The 15177-nt window shown below is 50.7% G+C and overlaps 1 protein-coding gene across 1 annotated transcript in view; it reads right to left on the minus strand.

Annotated features, from left to right (window-relative positions):
• The window catches only part of LOC309684592 (acrosin-like), a gene marked incomplete at both ends in the record, with an annotated part of 89715 nt that overhangs the window by 42755 nt on the left and 31783 nt on the right, over positions 1-15177 (minus strand). The window contains 4 exons of the mRNA XM_082500478.1: positions 5710-5903; positions 6377-6522; positions 6789-7054; positions 7380-7503. Coding sequence (XP_082356604.1) covers positions 5710-5903; positions 6377-6522; positions 6789-7054; positions 7380-7503 — 730 coding nt within the window. The remainder of the gene's footprint in view (positions 1-5709; positions 5904-6376; positions 6523-6788; positions 7055-7379; positions 7504-15177) is intronic.

Genomic DNA, 15177 nt, shown 5'->3' on the forward strand with positions numbered 1-15177 from the left:
TTACAAAAACAAAAAGGGGGAATGATAGGGGAAAGCCCTGAAGCACGATTAACTAAAGCTGTATGTGTATTAAACCTTTTGCAGCTTGCTGACGATACTCCTGCTGCGATGCCACCCCTTCTTCGGCACTTTGGTTGCTTGTGACCCAGGAACGGGTGGGTCCTGGAGCAAAAGTGCTGCTGTGAGACCTAATAATCGCAGCATCCTTTTTAGCCCCTGGAGTGGCATCAGCTAGAGCGTGCTACGCTTAACAAGCTTGGGTGTTCGCTGGGTAAGCAATCTAATGCTACATCTTCAGCTTTAAGTAGTTTACTACTAGATGTAGACTCAGACATGCCACACTGCAGAATCAAGCTGCAATAGATTTCCTGTTGCTGGCTCATGGTTATGGTTGTCAAGATTTTGATGGAATGTGCTGCATGAACTTATCAGACCATTCTCAATCTATTCATGCACGCATACAAGAGTTAATGGAACGAACAAAAAAGTTAAAGGAAGAGAATGGGTTCTTCTCTTTTGATCACCTTTTGCAAAACTGGGGACTCTCGGGATGGCTGGTTTCAAAGGTCAAAGCAGGATTAATAATATTGTTGATAGTTGTAGTTGTGCTAATGATGGTGCCATGTCTCATCTCCCTACTGCAAAGGGCCCTGCAGCGGGTGATGGGGGCGGCATTTGTAGCACAAATAGAAAAAGGGGGAATTGTGGGAAACCTCGGCTGGTCCGAGGGATCAGAATGCAAATTTAACATTGACCTTGAGCAGATATCCGTGTACCCTTGAAGAGACTGGGGAGTCCTGAGAAGAGCTAAGTAAAAGGATAAGGGTTGGCAAACATCCTGGCTCTGACCAGAGCATGAACAGAGTGTGATGTGAGAGCGTATCGGGCAAAAGTAGAATGCTGAATATATGCATAGATAAGCACCTGGATAAAAGAATATAAAAAAGCACTGCTTGTTAAATGAAGAAATTGGATTGCTGCAACTTGATGTTCAGTGTTGTGTCCGTCCCAACAACGACACCCAGGCCTGTTGCCTCTCCCAATTTGGCCTATTTCTGGTTTGGGGTATTCTTAGGGTTAGTCTGGAGGCACAAATCATGCTGCTGAGTCACTTGTCTTACAGTGGTGTATAAATTTCTAGCTATGATCTCTCTAATTAGGTGTTTATATAAGGCCTCTGCCCCCCAATGCCTTTTTCTGTGTGCTTCTTTTACCAGAGACCATGTTACATAGGAGGGAATGATTAGTTTCCCTTGTGGGGTGAGAGCCCATCCCCCTTTATTATATGACCCTTCTAAATCCGTGATAAGCTTCTGATCCTCCTTGGTATATTCTGGCTTACCTTCTAGGGAGATTTGCCTGTCAGGGACCAGAGCCCCTTCTGGTTTTACCTTTATTTTGGCTACCAGTTTTGCCTCTCTGTCCACCAGCTCATGTCCTCTTCCCAACTCCGAGTTTACTTTCTGGTGCGCCTTAATGTGCATGATCGCCACTTTTTAGGGAGTTGGACTGCCTCCAACAGTTTCAGGACCTCCTCTGCATGCTTGATGTTCTTGCCCTGTGAATTCAATAATCCTCTCTCCTTCCAGATAGCTCCATGCGCATGCACGACTCCAAAGGCATATCTCGAGTCTGTATAGATATTCACAGCTTTCCCTTGGGCCAATTCCAAGGCACGGGTCAGAGCAATTATTTCGGCCTTCTGTGCAGAGATATTCATGGGCAAAGGCCCTGACTCTATTATTTCTTGACTGGTAGCGATGGCATATCCGGCATACCTTTTACCACTTAGGACATAGCTGCTCCCATCTGTGAACCAGTTTTCCGTGTTTTACATAGGACTGTCTTTCAGGTACGAACGGCTCGAATATGTTGCTTCGATGGTCTCCAGACAGTCATGATGCACTGGTTCTCCCGTATTCCCACTGAGGAAAGAAGCTGGATTGACAATGTTAGGGACTACAATTTCCACATCATCTTGTTCTACCATTATAGCCTAATATTTCAAGAACTTCTGTGGAGAAAACCAGTGTCCACCTTTCGCTTCCAGTACTGCAGATGTTGTATGGGACACTAACACAGTCATTTTCTGGCCCAGGGTGAATTTTCGGGCTTCCTGGATGTTTAGTATTATGGCCGCGACTGCTTGCAAGCATCCAGGCCAGCCCTTCGCAGTTGTATCTAGTTGCTTGGAAAAATAGGCAACTGCTCGCCGATACGGGCCTAGATCTTGTGCCAATTCCTAGGGCAATTCCCTGTTTTTCGTGAGAGAAAGGCAAAATGGCTTACTCACGTCTGGGAGTCCCAAGGCTGGAGCTGACATCGAGGCCTTCTTCAGCGACTCGAAGGCCTGTATGGTCTCTCTAGTCCATTTAAAGGGTTTCTGTTCGGTAGTTGTTAGTGTCTTGACAAGCAACCCATAATTATAAATCCACAGCCGACACCACCCAGTCATCCCTAGAAAAGTTCATAACTCTTTCACTGTTTGCAGTCTTGGAGTTTGGCATATTGTCTCTTTTCAGGCCTGTCCCAAAGTCCTCTGTCCAGCACTGATTTCATAACCTAGGTAAATCACCTTGCGCTGCACTATTTGAGCCTTCTTTGGGATACCCGGTATCCCTGGAGCCCTCAAAAAATTCAGCAGACTCAGCATCCAGGTCATACCAGCATCCTCTGTCTTGGTGGCAATCAAGATATTATCCACATATTGTAACAGTTTCCCTTCTTCAGGAGGTGGGGCTTCCCAGGACTCGAGATCTTTTGCAAGTAGGTTAGCAAATATAGTGGGGCTGTTTTTGAACCGTTGTAGTAACACCGTCCAGGTAAGCTGAGTTCTCTGTCCACTTTTAGAATTTTCCCATTCAAATGCAATTATTTCTGGCTGACTTTACGGAGAGGGAGGCAAAAGAAGGCATCCTTCAGATCTAAAACAGTAAACCAAGTTAGCTCAGGTGTTAATACAGTCAGCAAGGTGTATGGGTTTGCTACTACCAGGTAAAGTCGCTGGTTCCGGGCACCGGGCCCGGTGGCCTCTTGGCAGAAAGGGGGGGCACCATGGGGGGTTGCCGGCAGGAGGGGAGGCAGAAGTCGGCATGGGACACCCCCGACAGACCCCCGCTGAACGCTCTGCCTGCGGGACGAGGCTGTGCAGGCCCCGCGGCAGGCAGCAGCGCCTGGCTGCGAGCGCTGCCTGCTGACAGCTGGCAGCAAAATCCCCGTGTGGCATCGTGGCCTCTTGGGGAAGTTCACTGCCACCCCGCTCTCTGCAGCCCTGTGCCACCAGGGCCTTCCCAAAACACATACACCAGAGAACAGAACAGCTACAGGCAGCACGCACCTTTGTGGGTGTTGAGGGGCCCATCTGGCTACAGCCGCAGCAGGCAAGCGGTGATGCGCAAGCCAAATAAGCCAGGCGTACCCAAGCGGTGCCAACCTTCCCACACAAAGCACGGTGAAAGGCAGGTGCAGCACAGTACACACGGGCTATGTCAGCCACAGCAGCACCCTCCGGCAGGCTTTCTGTCCTTGCTGTCGCCGAGTTAGAGTGCTGCTCTGGGACAACACTGACAAGGGCAGTTGTGGCACCTGCTTTGCATGGCCAAAGACACGCAACGTTAAGCTCTAGACAGAGAAGGATGCTCCCGCTCTCAGCCCCACAGGCCATTCTCCATGGCTTGGGTAAACCCTTGTCATGGCTTAACCCCCACCACGCAGCCGCTCGCTTACCCCCTCTTCCCCCCGCAAGGGACAAGAGGGAGAAAAGGAGGGCAAAGGAAAAAAATCTCCTGGGTTGAGACAAAGACACTTGAATAGAACAATATCAGAGAAAGCAAAATAACACAAGAACAAGAAGAACACCAGGCACTCGCACTGCCCAGAAGCTGGCATTGTCCCGAGCAGTGATGGTGGGTTCCCACCCCCTGGCTAACCCCCATTTATATACTGGGCATGACATCTATGGTGTGGAGTATTTCATTGGCCAGTCCATCGCTCTGTCTGTTCTTCTATGGGAAGCTAAAAAAAAGTCCTTGAATTATGTAAACAACGCTTAACAACAACTAAACCCAATAGCTGTTATTGGCATTCCTGTCACAGCATCCCTAGAAAGAGAAATTGACCCTTGTCCAGCCCAAACCAGGACTCATCGGTCTGCCTTCTACAGCTGTATGGTGGAGCCTTGCTCCCGTCCTGGAGTGCGGGGCAGTCCTGGGAGAAAAGCAGGAGCCGGCCACGTGCGTTGTATTTGCTGAGCAGGGCTGGGTCCCTGGAGCGCAGAGAGCAGTGGCTTGAAGAATGGCAGCCTCAAAGCTCATGCAAGGTGTGGGAGCCTCCTGCTGCCACCCTGCCTTGTGTGGCCGGATGGAAGGCACACAGCTGAGTGCTCAACCTGGTCCCCAAGATGGCAGGGCAGGCTGGCTCTGAAAGTGGGAGAGCTGCTCTCGAGGCCCTCCTCGAGGAGTCGCATGGCTTCACAGGCACCAGAACCGGGCCCCAAACTGGACTCACTCAAGGCTGCTTTGTTTTCTGAAATGTGACCTGAAGGTGGTGCCCCATATCTGCGTAGACAGAAGGAAGCCTTAGAGAAGGCAGCTTGTCTTCTGTGGGTACTCTGCTATTCCAGCACCATGTTTGGCAGGTGGTCGAGGAGGAACAATGAGAGTGGCCACACTGCACAGACAACTGGAGGAATGGTTGGGGTCAGTGTGGGCAGAGGCATCTAGCAGGGACAGCAGTGCCCAGAAAGCCGCATCAGTAATGCCATGGCAGTCCCAGGCGACCGAGCTACCAGCACCTGAAACACCAAATCTCTTCACCGATGGAGCAAACCTGGGAGGAGAGGGAGGAAGTGACCTGGGGTGGGTCCCTTGTTTGGGAGGAGAGACAAGGGAGGAGAAAGGGAGGAGTCAAGGAAGATGAGGGGGATGTTCAAGCAGGGAAAATGGAGACAAGGGGGGATCAATCCCCCGTTAACTACCCCTGAAATCCGGCTCTTCCTTCTGGGACTGAGAGCCCTGTTGGCTTCTCACTCTTTGCTGTGGTCAGCAATTTCTCTTGTCACGCTCAGGAGTTTCACACCGTCTGTTCAATTAGCTACGGCTTACGCTGGGCCCTAATCTCCAGCTGTGTGCCTTAATGCATACCCCCAAAGTCATCTGCAGGTCACATCACTGTTTCCTATCCTCCATGTGCCAGTCTTCTCCACCCCATGGTGGCTCTGAGCACCCCCCTCTCTGACCAGGCACCGTTTCAGCCCTTGGGAGTCACTCTTTCCCTTCGTGCCCTGCTGTCTGCCTGCAGCCTCATTGGCAGGCGCCGGGCACGCAAGTCCTTGCCTTGCACCGGAGACTGAATTGGACTCAAGCACGCTCAGCTGTGAAAATCAGGAACTTTATTTCTACAACCGAGTCAACATCAGCCCTTCTGCGCTCAGAGGAGCGCGGGCAGGACAGAGCAGGCCTTGGCACTGAGGCTGCCTTTGGCTCAGCAGGCATTGCCCCGGAAGGAAATGGTCGTGGAACAGGGCGGCCTGCTCTGGAGCCTCTTCGTCACGCTGCTCAAGCCTTTTTCCCCCACAGGACCTGCAGCAGCTCCTGCAGCAGCTTAAAAAATTCCACCAGCTTCTGGCGTGGAAATGGACATGGTGCAAACCCGCCTGACTGTGTGGGTATTGGCCTTGGCCTCTGATAAGGGGTTGAAATAAAGACTGGCTGTGGTGTTGTAGTAGCCGATGGTGCTGGGTGCAGTCCCATCTGGACCAGGATCCAGTCGTAGAAGTGCTGGGTGGAGGTGTAGACTCCGGACCGTTTGGCTCTGGCACAGCCTCTCCCCCAGCTGGTCACCCCAACAAGCCAGAAGTAGTCCGCGTTGTTGTCTTTGCACACCAGAGGACCACCACTGTCACCCTGCAGGGGAGGAGAGAGGGTTGAGGTGGTGTTGGGTGGCCGCTGTCAGCGCTCTGGCCGGCTCCTTCTCTCTCCCAGCACCTGCCAGAGCTCTGCTCACTGCACACAACGGCTCTGCTCTGGCGCTGGAGCCTACAGAGCCTCGTGTGGGAGGGGGTGGTGGGCCTGTAAGGTCGGGCGCTCTCTCATCTCTGCACAGTGCTCCCGGCTGTGTGGAAGGGGGATGCTTTGGGATCTGGACCTATGGGCTGCCGGGAGCACGGGATGGGCTTTCTGGGCAGTGTCCCCGGGCTCTGGGACAAGGCGGGCACTGGGCAAGGACCTGCAGCTGGGGAAGGGGAGGTGAGCCCCAGCAGCACTGGAGACCCAGCGGTGGCAGGGTGACTTGCCAGGCCGAGCACGTGCCGGGTGATGTTTGGGCGTTGCGAGAGGGCTGCCGGTGCTGCCGGGGCTTGACTTGCAGCACGTCCTACCTGGCAGGTGTCGATGCCACCCTGCGGATAGCCAGCACACAGGTTGTGGCTGTGGATGGCCCCTCTGTACCACCCGCTGCTGTTGCAGAGGTTGACATCAATGAGCTGGACCTTGGCCTCCTGCAGGACATCCGTTGACCCTGCAGCTGTGAGCACAGAAAGCAATGAAGCCCCAGCAGCTCCCCCCCCGTCTGGGTGAACCCCTTCCCTAGGGCTTGGCTTTGCGTCCTGAAGGCACTGTGCCTGTGTTTCCCCTCTGTCTGGCTTTGGGCGGTGGGTCAGCCCATTCTCCCCGGAGGCATACGTCCCCACAGCCTCACTCTGGCTTTCGCCTCTGCTCTTGGGAAGCCCAACCCCTCTCCCCAGTGTGCCGAGCTTGCACTCAGGACACCAGCACTTTTGGGGAACTCACATCTTGCAGTGGTGGCGCCCCAACCGCTGACGTAGCAGGTGCGCAGCTCTGACACTCTAAGTGAGGCGTCGGGCACACAGGCAAGCTGGGTGTAGGAGTTGCACTGGACAGGCTGGTCCAGCTCCAGCAGGGCGATGTCGTTCCTCTGCGTGATATTCCTATAATGCTCATGAACCAGCAGCCGCTTAATGTGGCGCACTTGGGCCTCGGGGCCCAGCCGAGTCAACTGGGTGGCCCCGATCACCACGCGCCACATGCTGATATTCCTGGAAGGCAGATGGAGAGGGGGGTCAGAGGGAGCGGAGCCACGTGCTGCAGCAGCCCCGCCGTTCCCTGCCTTCTGCTTCCCAGGGCAGAGAGGAGAGCAGTGCCACGCAGGCTGCCACTGCCCTGGCATGCCTTAGGCACGAGCCATGTGGCGCTGGAGGCTGCTAGGAAGCAGTGGCCCGAGCCCAGCCTTCTCGGGATGGGCTTGGCAGTGCCCAGGCACTAGGCGTACTGGGAGGAACGGGGATGGGAGTAGCAGGCGGTGCTGTGTGCAGGGCACCCGCGAGGGTGGTGGGGACAGCCCCCTTCCCTGGTCCTCCTTACCTGGCCTCGATGAAGCAGTGTGCTGCCGTCAGCACCCACTGTGGGCTGATGAGGGACCCTCCGCATACGTGCCCCGTGCCTCCTTCCCAGGGGTCCTGGATGCTGACGATCCAGGGCCAGGCTCCTGGACGGAATTTAAAGGAATTTAAGGGAAATTCCAGGAATACCTCCAGATAGTCCATTAGGGAGGATGTTGTTACAATGGGGGCAGGAAGGAGAGTCCTGCACCCGGGGTAAGGATAAAGGAAAGAAGATTATATATTGTATGTTTAAATGGACCAAAGAGCCCATAAGGCCAGAGAAGTTGTATTGGCCAAAGTATGATTCTATAGAGGGATGGCTGTGTCAAGCACTAAATGTATACGTTAACTCTAAAGAATCATTTGATGAAGAAGAGAGCGAATATGCAGCGTGTTGGAAAGGAGCTGCAGGGGTTTTTAAATGGGAGATACAAAAGGAGAAGGAGGAAGACCAGAGACCAGTCTGGGATCCTCTTGAATACTTACCTCCCCATATAACCCGGACCCTCCGGAAAGCGCAAGAGAGCCTCAGGCCCCCGTTAGAAGGAAAAGCCAGAGGAAATGGAGGCAGGAAGTGGGGAGGTCCATAGTGGAAGAAAATGAGAAGATGACGGAACCAATCGGGCTGCATCCTTTATGGGAAGTCCCAATGCCAGGAGTTCAAAATGGGGCAGGATTTGTGAATGTGCCCCTAACCAGTACAGAAGTCAAGAACTTTAAAAAAGAAATGAAGAAATTGTTGGAAGATCTCCTAAGTTTGTCAGAACAATTAGACCAATTTTTAAGTCCAAATGTATACACTTGGGAAGAAATGCAATCCATCATGGGAACTTTGTTCTCCCCGGAAGACAGACAAATGATTTGTTTAGCAGGGATGAGAATATGAGAAAGGAAAAACGTTCATGGAGTGGCGGGGGACCAAAAGTTACCCCTACAAAGACCTGATTGGAATCAAAATGACCCCGCAGGAAGGAGAAACGTGTCTGATTATCGGACGTTAATCATAAGGGGAATTAAAGAAGCAGCCCTGAGGGGATCAAATGTGAGCAAAACTTTTAATAAGTAAATAAGGGAAAGAGGAATCTCCAATGGAGTGGTTGGAGAGGCACCAAAGGAATATTCAGCAGTTTTCTAAGATTGACCCAGAGACTGTGGCTGGCCAGGAATTATTAAAAAGTAAATTTTGTCACCCATGCCTGGCCAGATATTAAGAAAAAAAATGAAAAAGATGGAAAACTGACATAAGAGAAGAATCAATGAGTTGTTACGAGAAGCACAAAAAGTATATATGTGAGGCGTGATGAAGAGAAGCAGAGGGCAAAAGCAAAACTAATGGTAGCGACTGTAAAAGAAATAACAAAAACTAAAGATAAAGCGCCCCAGAATCCAGGGCCAGGGATGAGACCATACAAGATACAGGGAGCCCATCTGCCACCGCTCAAAAAAGCCCATATGAATGAAATCAGGAGCCCCAGACGGCCGAAAGTGTTACTATTGTGGGCAGGAAGAACATTTTAAGAAAGAGTGTCCCAGGCAAAAGAGAGATGGAGTGTTACGTCAACAGGAAGAATACACTACCAATTAAGGGTGTCAAAGGCTCTACCTCCTGGGGGAAGAAAGAATCAGTGAGCCCTTGATAAATTTAAAATTAGGCCCCCAGGAGGAAATTTACACCTTTTTAGTAGACTCGGGAGCTGAGAAGTCTTGTATTATGAAATTGCCTTTGAATGGGAAGATCCAGACACCGGGAAGAAGCAGCAACTCCGCTGGACATCCCTGCCTCAAGGATTCACAAAATCCCCAAATCTATTTGAACAGACACTAGAGAAAATTTTAGAGGAGTTCCAGGCAGAACCCGAAGTAAGAATCTTGCAATATGGAAATGACCTGTTGGTATCAAGAGAGAGAGAGCAAAAAGTCAGAAGGAGACATCAATAAGTTTGCTGAATTTTTTTTTGAAGAACAAGAATTAAGAGTCTCAACAACAAAACTGCAGTTTGTACAAAAGAAAATAAGAGCATCTAATTAGTGAAAGAAAAAGAAAGATCAATCCAGAACGAATTACAGCATTAAGTGTCCCAAGAATGAAATGAGAAATAAAGAAGATTTTAAGGTTACTAGAGTATTGTAAATTATGGGTTAAAGGGTACACTCAATCAATAAAATTTCTGTATGACAAACTTGTAAAAGACAGTCCAATACAGTGGACAGAAGACAAACAAGAGCAATTTAAATAATTAAAGCAAAAGTTAATAGAAGCCCTTGTTTTAGCCCTCCCCTCCCTAAGGAAAAAAAAAAAAAGTTTCACCTTTTTGTAAACACGGAAGAATGGATAGCGCATGGAGTCATAATGCAGGAATGCGTCAGAGAAAGAAAACCGGTGACATATCTATCCAAAATTAATGGACCCAGTATGTTGGGGGTGGCCCACATGCATACAGGCAGTAGTGGCCACAGCAATATTAGTAGAAAAAAGCCAAAAATTAACTTCCAGAAGAACCGTAATCGTACATCCCCACACACACTGTAAGAACTATCTTATCTCAGAAGTCTGGCCGGTGGTTACCAGATTCCAGAATTGTGAAGTACGAAACCATTTTAATAGAAAAGAATGATTTGACCCTCATAGTAGACGGAAACACGAATCCTTCACAATTCCTGTAGGGACAGGCAAGTGGGGAGATGGAACATGATTGTTTAGACTTTATAGATTACCAAACCAGGATAAGAGGAGACCTAATAAACACACTGATGCCCTATATATATATTAAAAAAAAAAAACAAACAAACAAAAAACAACAACAACAAAAATATCAAAAAAATTTTTTATAGACTATTCCTCCTGATGTCTAGATGGAAAGAGAGCAAGTAGTTATGTCATCATCGATGGGGAAAAAAAAGCAGTAATTGAAGAAGGAGGATTAACAGTGAATTAGTCAGCCCAGAGTTGTGAACTATACGCTCTGAAGAGAGCTTTATATTATCTCCAGAGAAAAGAAGGCATTATCTATACAGATTCAAAGTACACATATGGAAATTAACCATGAGAAGGAAGTCTCGTGTTTTTGCTTTGACAGGAAAAAGCCCTGGAGAGCCTTCAGAAGGCGCGTAAGAGTCAGTACTGCTGCATGAGAGCAACAGACAGCAAAAGCCTCGAAAGTGCCTTCAGACTAAAGTGGCATCCAACCCCTTCGACCCTACTTTGCTGCTATTGTAATTGTTGCGTGTATCTACGGGTTAAGTGTAATAATTGTAATAAGGTCATTTTAGGTCCCCGTTGCAGACAGGAGCAGTACCTCTCCCAAGTCCTCGATCTTTAGTGTATCCAATGTGAGTATAAAACCCCAATAGATAACTGTAAGTAGATTAGATATTATTGTTGCAGAACCCACAGAGAAATACGTAATGTGGACCGACCCAAACAGAATGTTTATAGATCCTTAAAATATGGGTATGAATCCATTCTCAGGAATGAAAAACAACTCACAATATTAAGAAAATGTAGAAGATACAATGAAAGAGTTTTGGCAGGCACCGGATGCGTTGTTCCGGATATGTAGAAACTGGGCATTCCCAGAATTACCACCTCACTGAAGAAAGACCTGCACCTTGAGAGTAATTCAACCAGGACATACAAACCAGCCGCGTGAGCCCAAGACGGTAGCTGGGGATATAAAACCCCATCTATACGCTGAATCAAATTATAAGACTACAAGCACTAGTTGAGCTGATCACTAACAAAACGGCTTCAGGACTAAAACTGTTAACCCACCAACAAACTCAGACAAGGGCAGCAGTCAACCAGAATCGGCTCGCACTAGACTATCTGCTAGCAGTAAAAGGAGAGGTGTGTAGAAAATTTAACATATCTGATTGTTGTTTAAAAATTGATGATAATGAAAAAGCAGTATGAGAAATCGCTGCTGATATCCAAAAAATAACACGTGCTGGTGCAAAAAAGAAATTCAATGGTAAACACCAGTTGGTGAAATGAATTACTGAAAATCGCTTGGTGGAAGAAATTAAGACTGATTCTGCTGTGTGCCTTTTGAAAGTTTCTTATTTCTGCCTTGTTTAAATACCCTGTTTCATAAGATTAATTCACAGTGTAGTCCAAAGACTGCAAGTGGCAGCCACTCCTCAGAAAATCATGATCTTGAGAAAAGCCAAAAAAGAAGAAAACCTCGAAGAAGCCACTCAAATTCTTGCTAAAATGGAAGAATCCTGCAAGATAAATGTAAAACGCTTCAGCAAAATTAGATGATAAAAAGGGTGGAATTGTAGTAAGTAATTTGGCAAAAATTTTGCTTCAGCTCAAATAAATGTGTGCTCGCTATGGCTTCAGCTAAGATGGGTCTGTGCTCGCTGTGCGTTTGGGAAAGGGATAGTGTTAGACAGGGTATCAGACGAGAGCAACAGTTGGAAGTACAGAAACTTTCAGGGCAAAGGGTGGTGTCGTTAGCTAAGATAACCACAGGAGTGTAAGGAATGAAGAAGCCGCAGGAAGGACATGGCGATAAAGACTTCGAACCTCCCTCCAACGACCACCAGGAGACCCCTGAGGCAGCGCAGCGCCTGCGCCGCTGGAAGGGAGGGGCGTGCTCGGGGGTGGGCTGCATTGCAAGAAGCCATTGATTATGTAAATTGCGGGGTGGGCTGCATTCCCAGAACTCATTGATTATGTATTTGGGGGTGGGTCGCGTTCCAAAAACTCATTGATTATGCAAACTATGTTCCAAGAAGAAACATGAATAATTATAAGGAATACGAAATAAAGACAAGCGGTTGTAAAGGGAAAAATGAGCCAAAGGAGGAGAAATCCCCCGTGTAACTCCCAGCGCTGGAATAAATATTCTTTGCTCCACCGAATTTGCCCCGGACTAAAATTCAATACAGTGAGCGCGTTTCTCACACCTCCCTCTGTCCCTCTCCGCTCCCCGTCCCCCTCCTCTCTCTCTGCTCTCTCTCCCTCTCCCCTATGTATTCTCCCCTCCCTCTCTAATCTCTCGCCCCTCTCCACCCATCCCACCCCACCGCCCCGTCCCACCCCTCTCCCCGCTCTCCCCCTCCCTCCCGCCCCTCCTCCCGGCCCCACCGGGGCTCCGGGGCCTGGCCCTGGGCCGGGGCAGCCCCGGGGAGGCGGCCATGGCTGCTGCGGGGGGCGGGGGCGGTGTCCCGCAGGGCCCGAGGGCGGGAAGGTGCGTGCCGGGCATGCTGGGAGCAGGTGCGCCCCGGGGCATGCCGGGAGCTGTAGTCCCGGGGCACGGGGCTGCCCGGCGGCCATGTTCCTGCCCGGGGCACTCCGGCAGCTGCCATGGCCCCGCAGCCTGAGGGGAGGGCTGGGGCCGCCCCGAACCGCCCGCAGCGATGGGGTCCCGCTCAGCCAGAGCCGGGCAGAGGCAGCGGGCCCCCCGACCCCCTGAGCCCCCCTCAGCCGCCCCGGCCCCAGCGCCTCACCCGAGGGCTGTCCCACAGCCCCAGGCCGCCCCATGGCCTGGCCTGGCAGCAGCCAGCTGGGCCTCAGGCGCGCTCCATCCCTGGTAATGCAGTGCTGTCAGCGCCTGCTCGGGGAAGGAGCGGTGTCTGCAGCAGCTCCTGCAGCAGGAGGGGCTCCAGCCCGGAGCCGGCTGAGGGGATCGCCGTTCTCTCCCTCTCCCCGAGGCCGCGCTGAGGGCTCAGTTGTCCGTCCCTCCCCCTGGGATGTTGGTGGCTGCCTCTGGCTCTAGCTGAAGTTGATCAGAAAAGGTGAAGCTGCTGGAGAAGGACACAAAGGGGATGGAGCTGGAAGCTGCCCCCAGCTGCAGACAAGAGACAGCCGCCCTCTCCAGGTGAGGAAGGGTCCCTGTGAGTGGTCCTCAGCAGACCTGATCGCAACATGCACCGTGGGGTCCATATCCGTAACCAAAAGTATGGTACGGCCATATAGTGTGAGTGTGCATGTGCGAGGCTCTGTCTCCGGGAAGCTTCGTGTTGTAAGAGCTGAGAGAGGCAGAGACAGAAGCGCCTGAACTGTCAAATTCTGCTGGTAGCACCAAGAGCAGGAACTGCATTGAGTCCTGTGCCCCTGGGGCTGTGTCGCCCCTCTGCCGCGTCTGGGTACCTCCCTGTGGCTGTGCCCCCCAGCCTTTCCCTCGCTGGTGTCACTCTTTTGCTTCCCTGTACCTCTCTTCATCTGGCGATTCTTGTATCCTGCAGCCTGCCCCTGCTCTAGTCTCCGGCCCCTCTCTTTCTCTTCCATTCTACCTGTCCCTTTTTTGTTCTTGTTCCTTCTCTGTCCTGCTCCCTGCTCCTCTTTTTCTCTTTCTTTGTCTCTGTCCTGAAGCACATTGATGTTTTTTTTCATTCTCTGCCTCTTTGTCCCGCTCTGCATCCCTCTGTTTTTCACAGTCTCTCTGTCCTCTTCCCTGTCCTGCTTTTTCTCTCTCATCCTGTATGTCTCACTCCCTGTACCCATCCTCCTTTTTGTCTTGCTCTTTCCTTATCATCAGAAAATCACAGACCGGTTTAGGTCAGAAGGGACCTTGAAGATCATCCAGTTCCACCCCCCCCCCTGCCCTGGGCAGGGACACCTCCCACCAGACCAGGTTGCTCCACCTGTCCAACCTGGCCTTGAACACCTCCGGGGATGGGGCCTCCACAACTTCCCTGGGCAGCCTCATCACCCTCAGAGTGAAAAACTTCTTCCTAATATCTAATCTAAATCTACCCTCTTCCGGTTTGAAACTATTCCCCCTCATCCTATCACTACATGCTCTTGTAAAAAGTCCCTCCCAGCTCTCCTGTAGGGTCCTTTTAGGGACTGGAAGGGGCTCTAAGGTCTCCCTAGAGCCCATCAGATCCCATGCACTTGTGCACCTTCAGGTGGTCTCAGACTTGATCTTCACCTACAGTGGGTAGTTCTTCATTTTCCCAGTCCTTGCCTTTGCCTTCTGCCTCACGGGTAGTGTGGCTGCAGTCTTTGCCAGTGAAGACTGAGGCAAAAGTCCAGTGGAGCAGGTTGCTCACGCACAGCCCGCTGTGACTTTCAGTGCTGCTGGGCCTGTGGGGATGGTTCGGGGGACAAAGGATCAAACCTGAATGACCTCCCTGAAATCCATCTGTCGCTAGCCTTGGCTCACGTGGAGCCAGGAGGTGGTCCTGCAAACCACCAATCCAGGACACAGAAAGCTTTTAGCAACTGTGGCTATTCGGGAATAGATTGTGCTAAAGCTGAAAAGGAATTTGAGCTGTTGCTCATGGCCAAAGGAGGATGGTGGCCTCAGATGGCGGCTGAGGCTTGGGGCTTGCATTGCCTATGATCAGCCATCCCCACAGCGTGACAGTGGAAAGACTTTCCCAGGGAAGAGGCACCTGTGAGTTGTTGAGATGGAGGAAAACGTCAGCACGGTTTTGTATGTAGGTGGAAGGTTCTGGATGAGGGAGGAATTCTGCATCTTCCATAGCATAGCAGGGGTAACTGCCTGAGCAACAAGTTTTTTTCTTTGTTTACTTTTTCCTGGAAGAGTCTTACATTGGTACCCAGCAGACAAAGTGGCTCATTGAATGGGAATGATACGGAGAAAATTACTTGGCTATTAGAAGCCCCGTTGCTCTGGAAGTTGTTGGTTTTTTTTTTTTCTAGTGCTTTGGGTTTTTTGGAAGGGAGTGAGGGGAAGGGCTAGAATAATTTAGCTTCATACCTCCTAAAACATGCATTGTGGCAGTCCAGGTAGAGCACGCCTTTCTCATGTACCTTTTATTTTTCTGAATGTGGCGAATTCAATCTGCTGATCAAAAGC

Source organism: Vanellus vanellus, assembly GCF_965231255.1.
Source record: "Vanellus vanellus genome assembly, contig: HAP1_SCAFFOLD_33, whole genome shotgun sequence".
NCBI lineage: Eukaryota > Metazoa > Chordata > Aves > Charadriiformes > Charadriidae > Vanellus > Vanellus vanellus.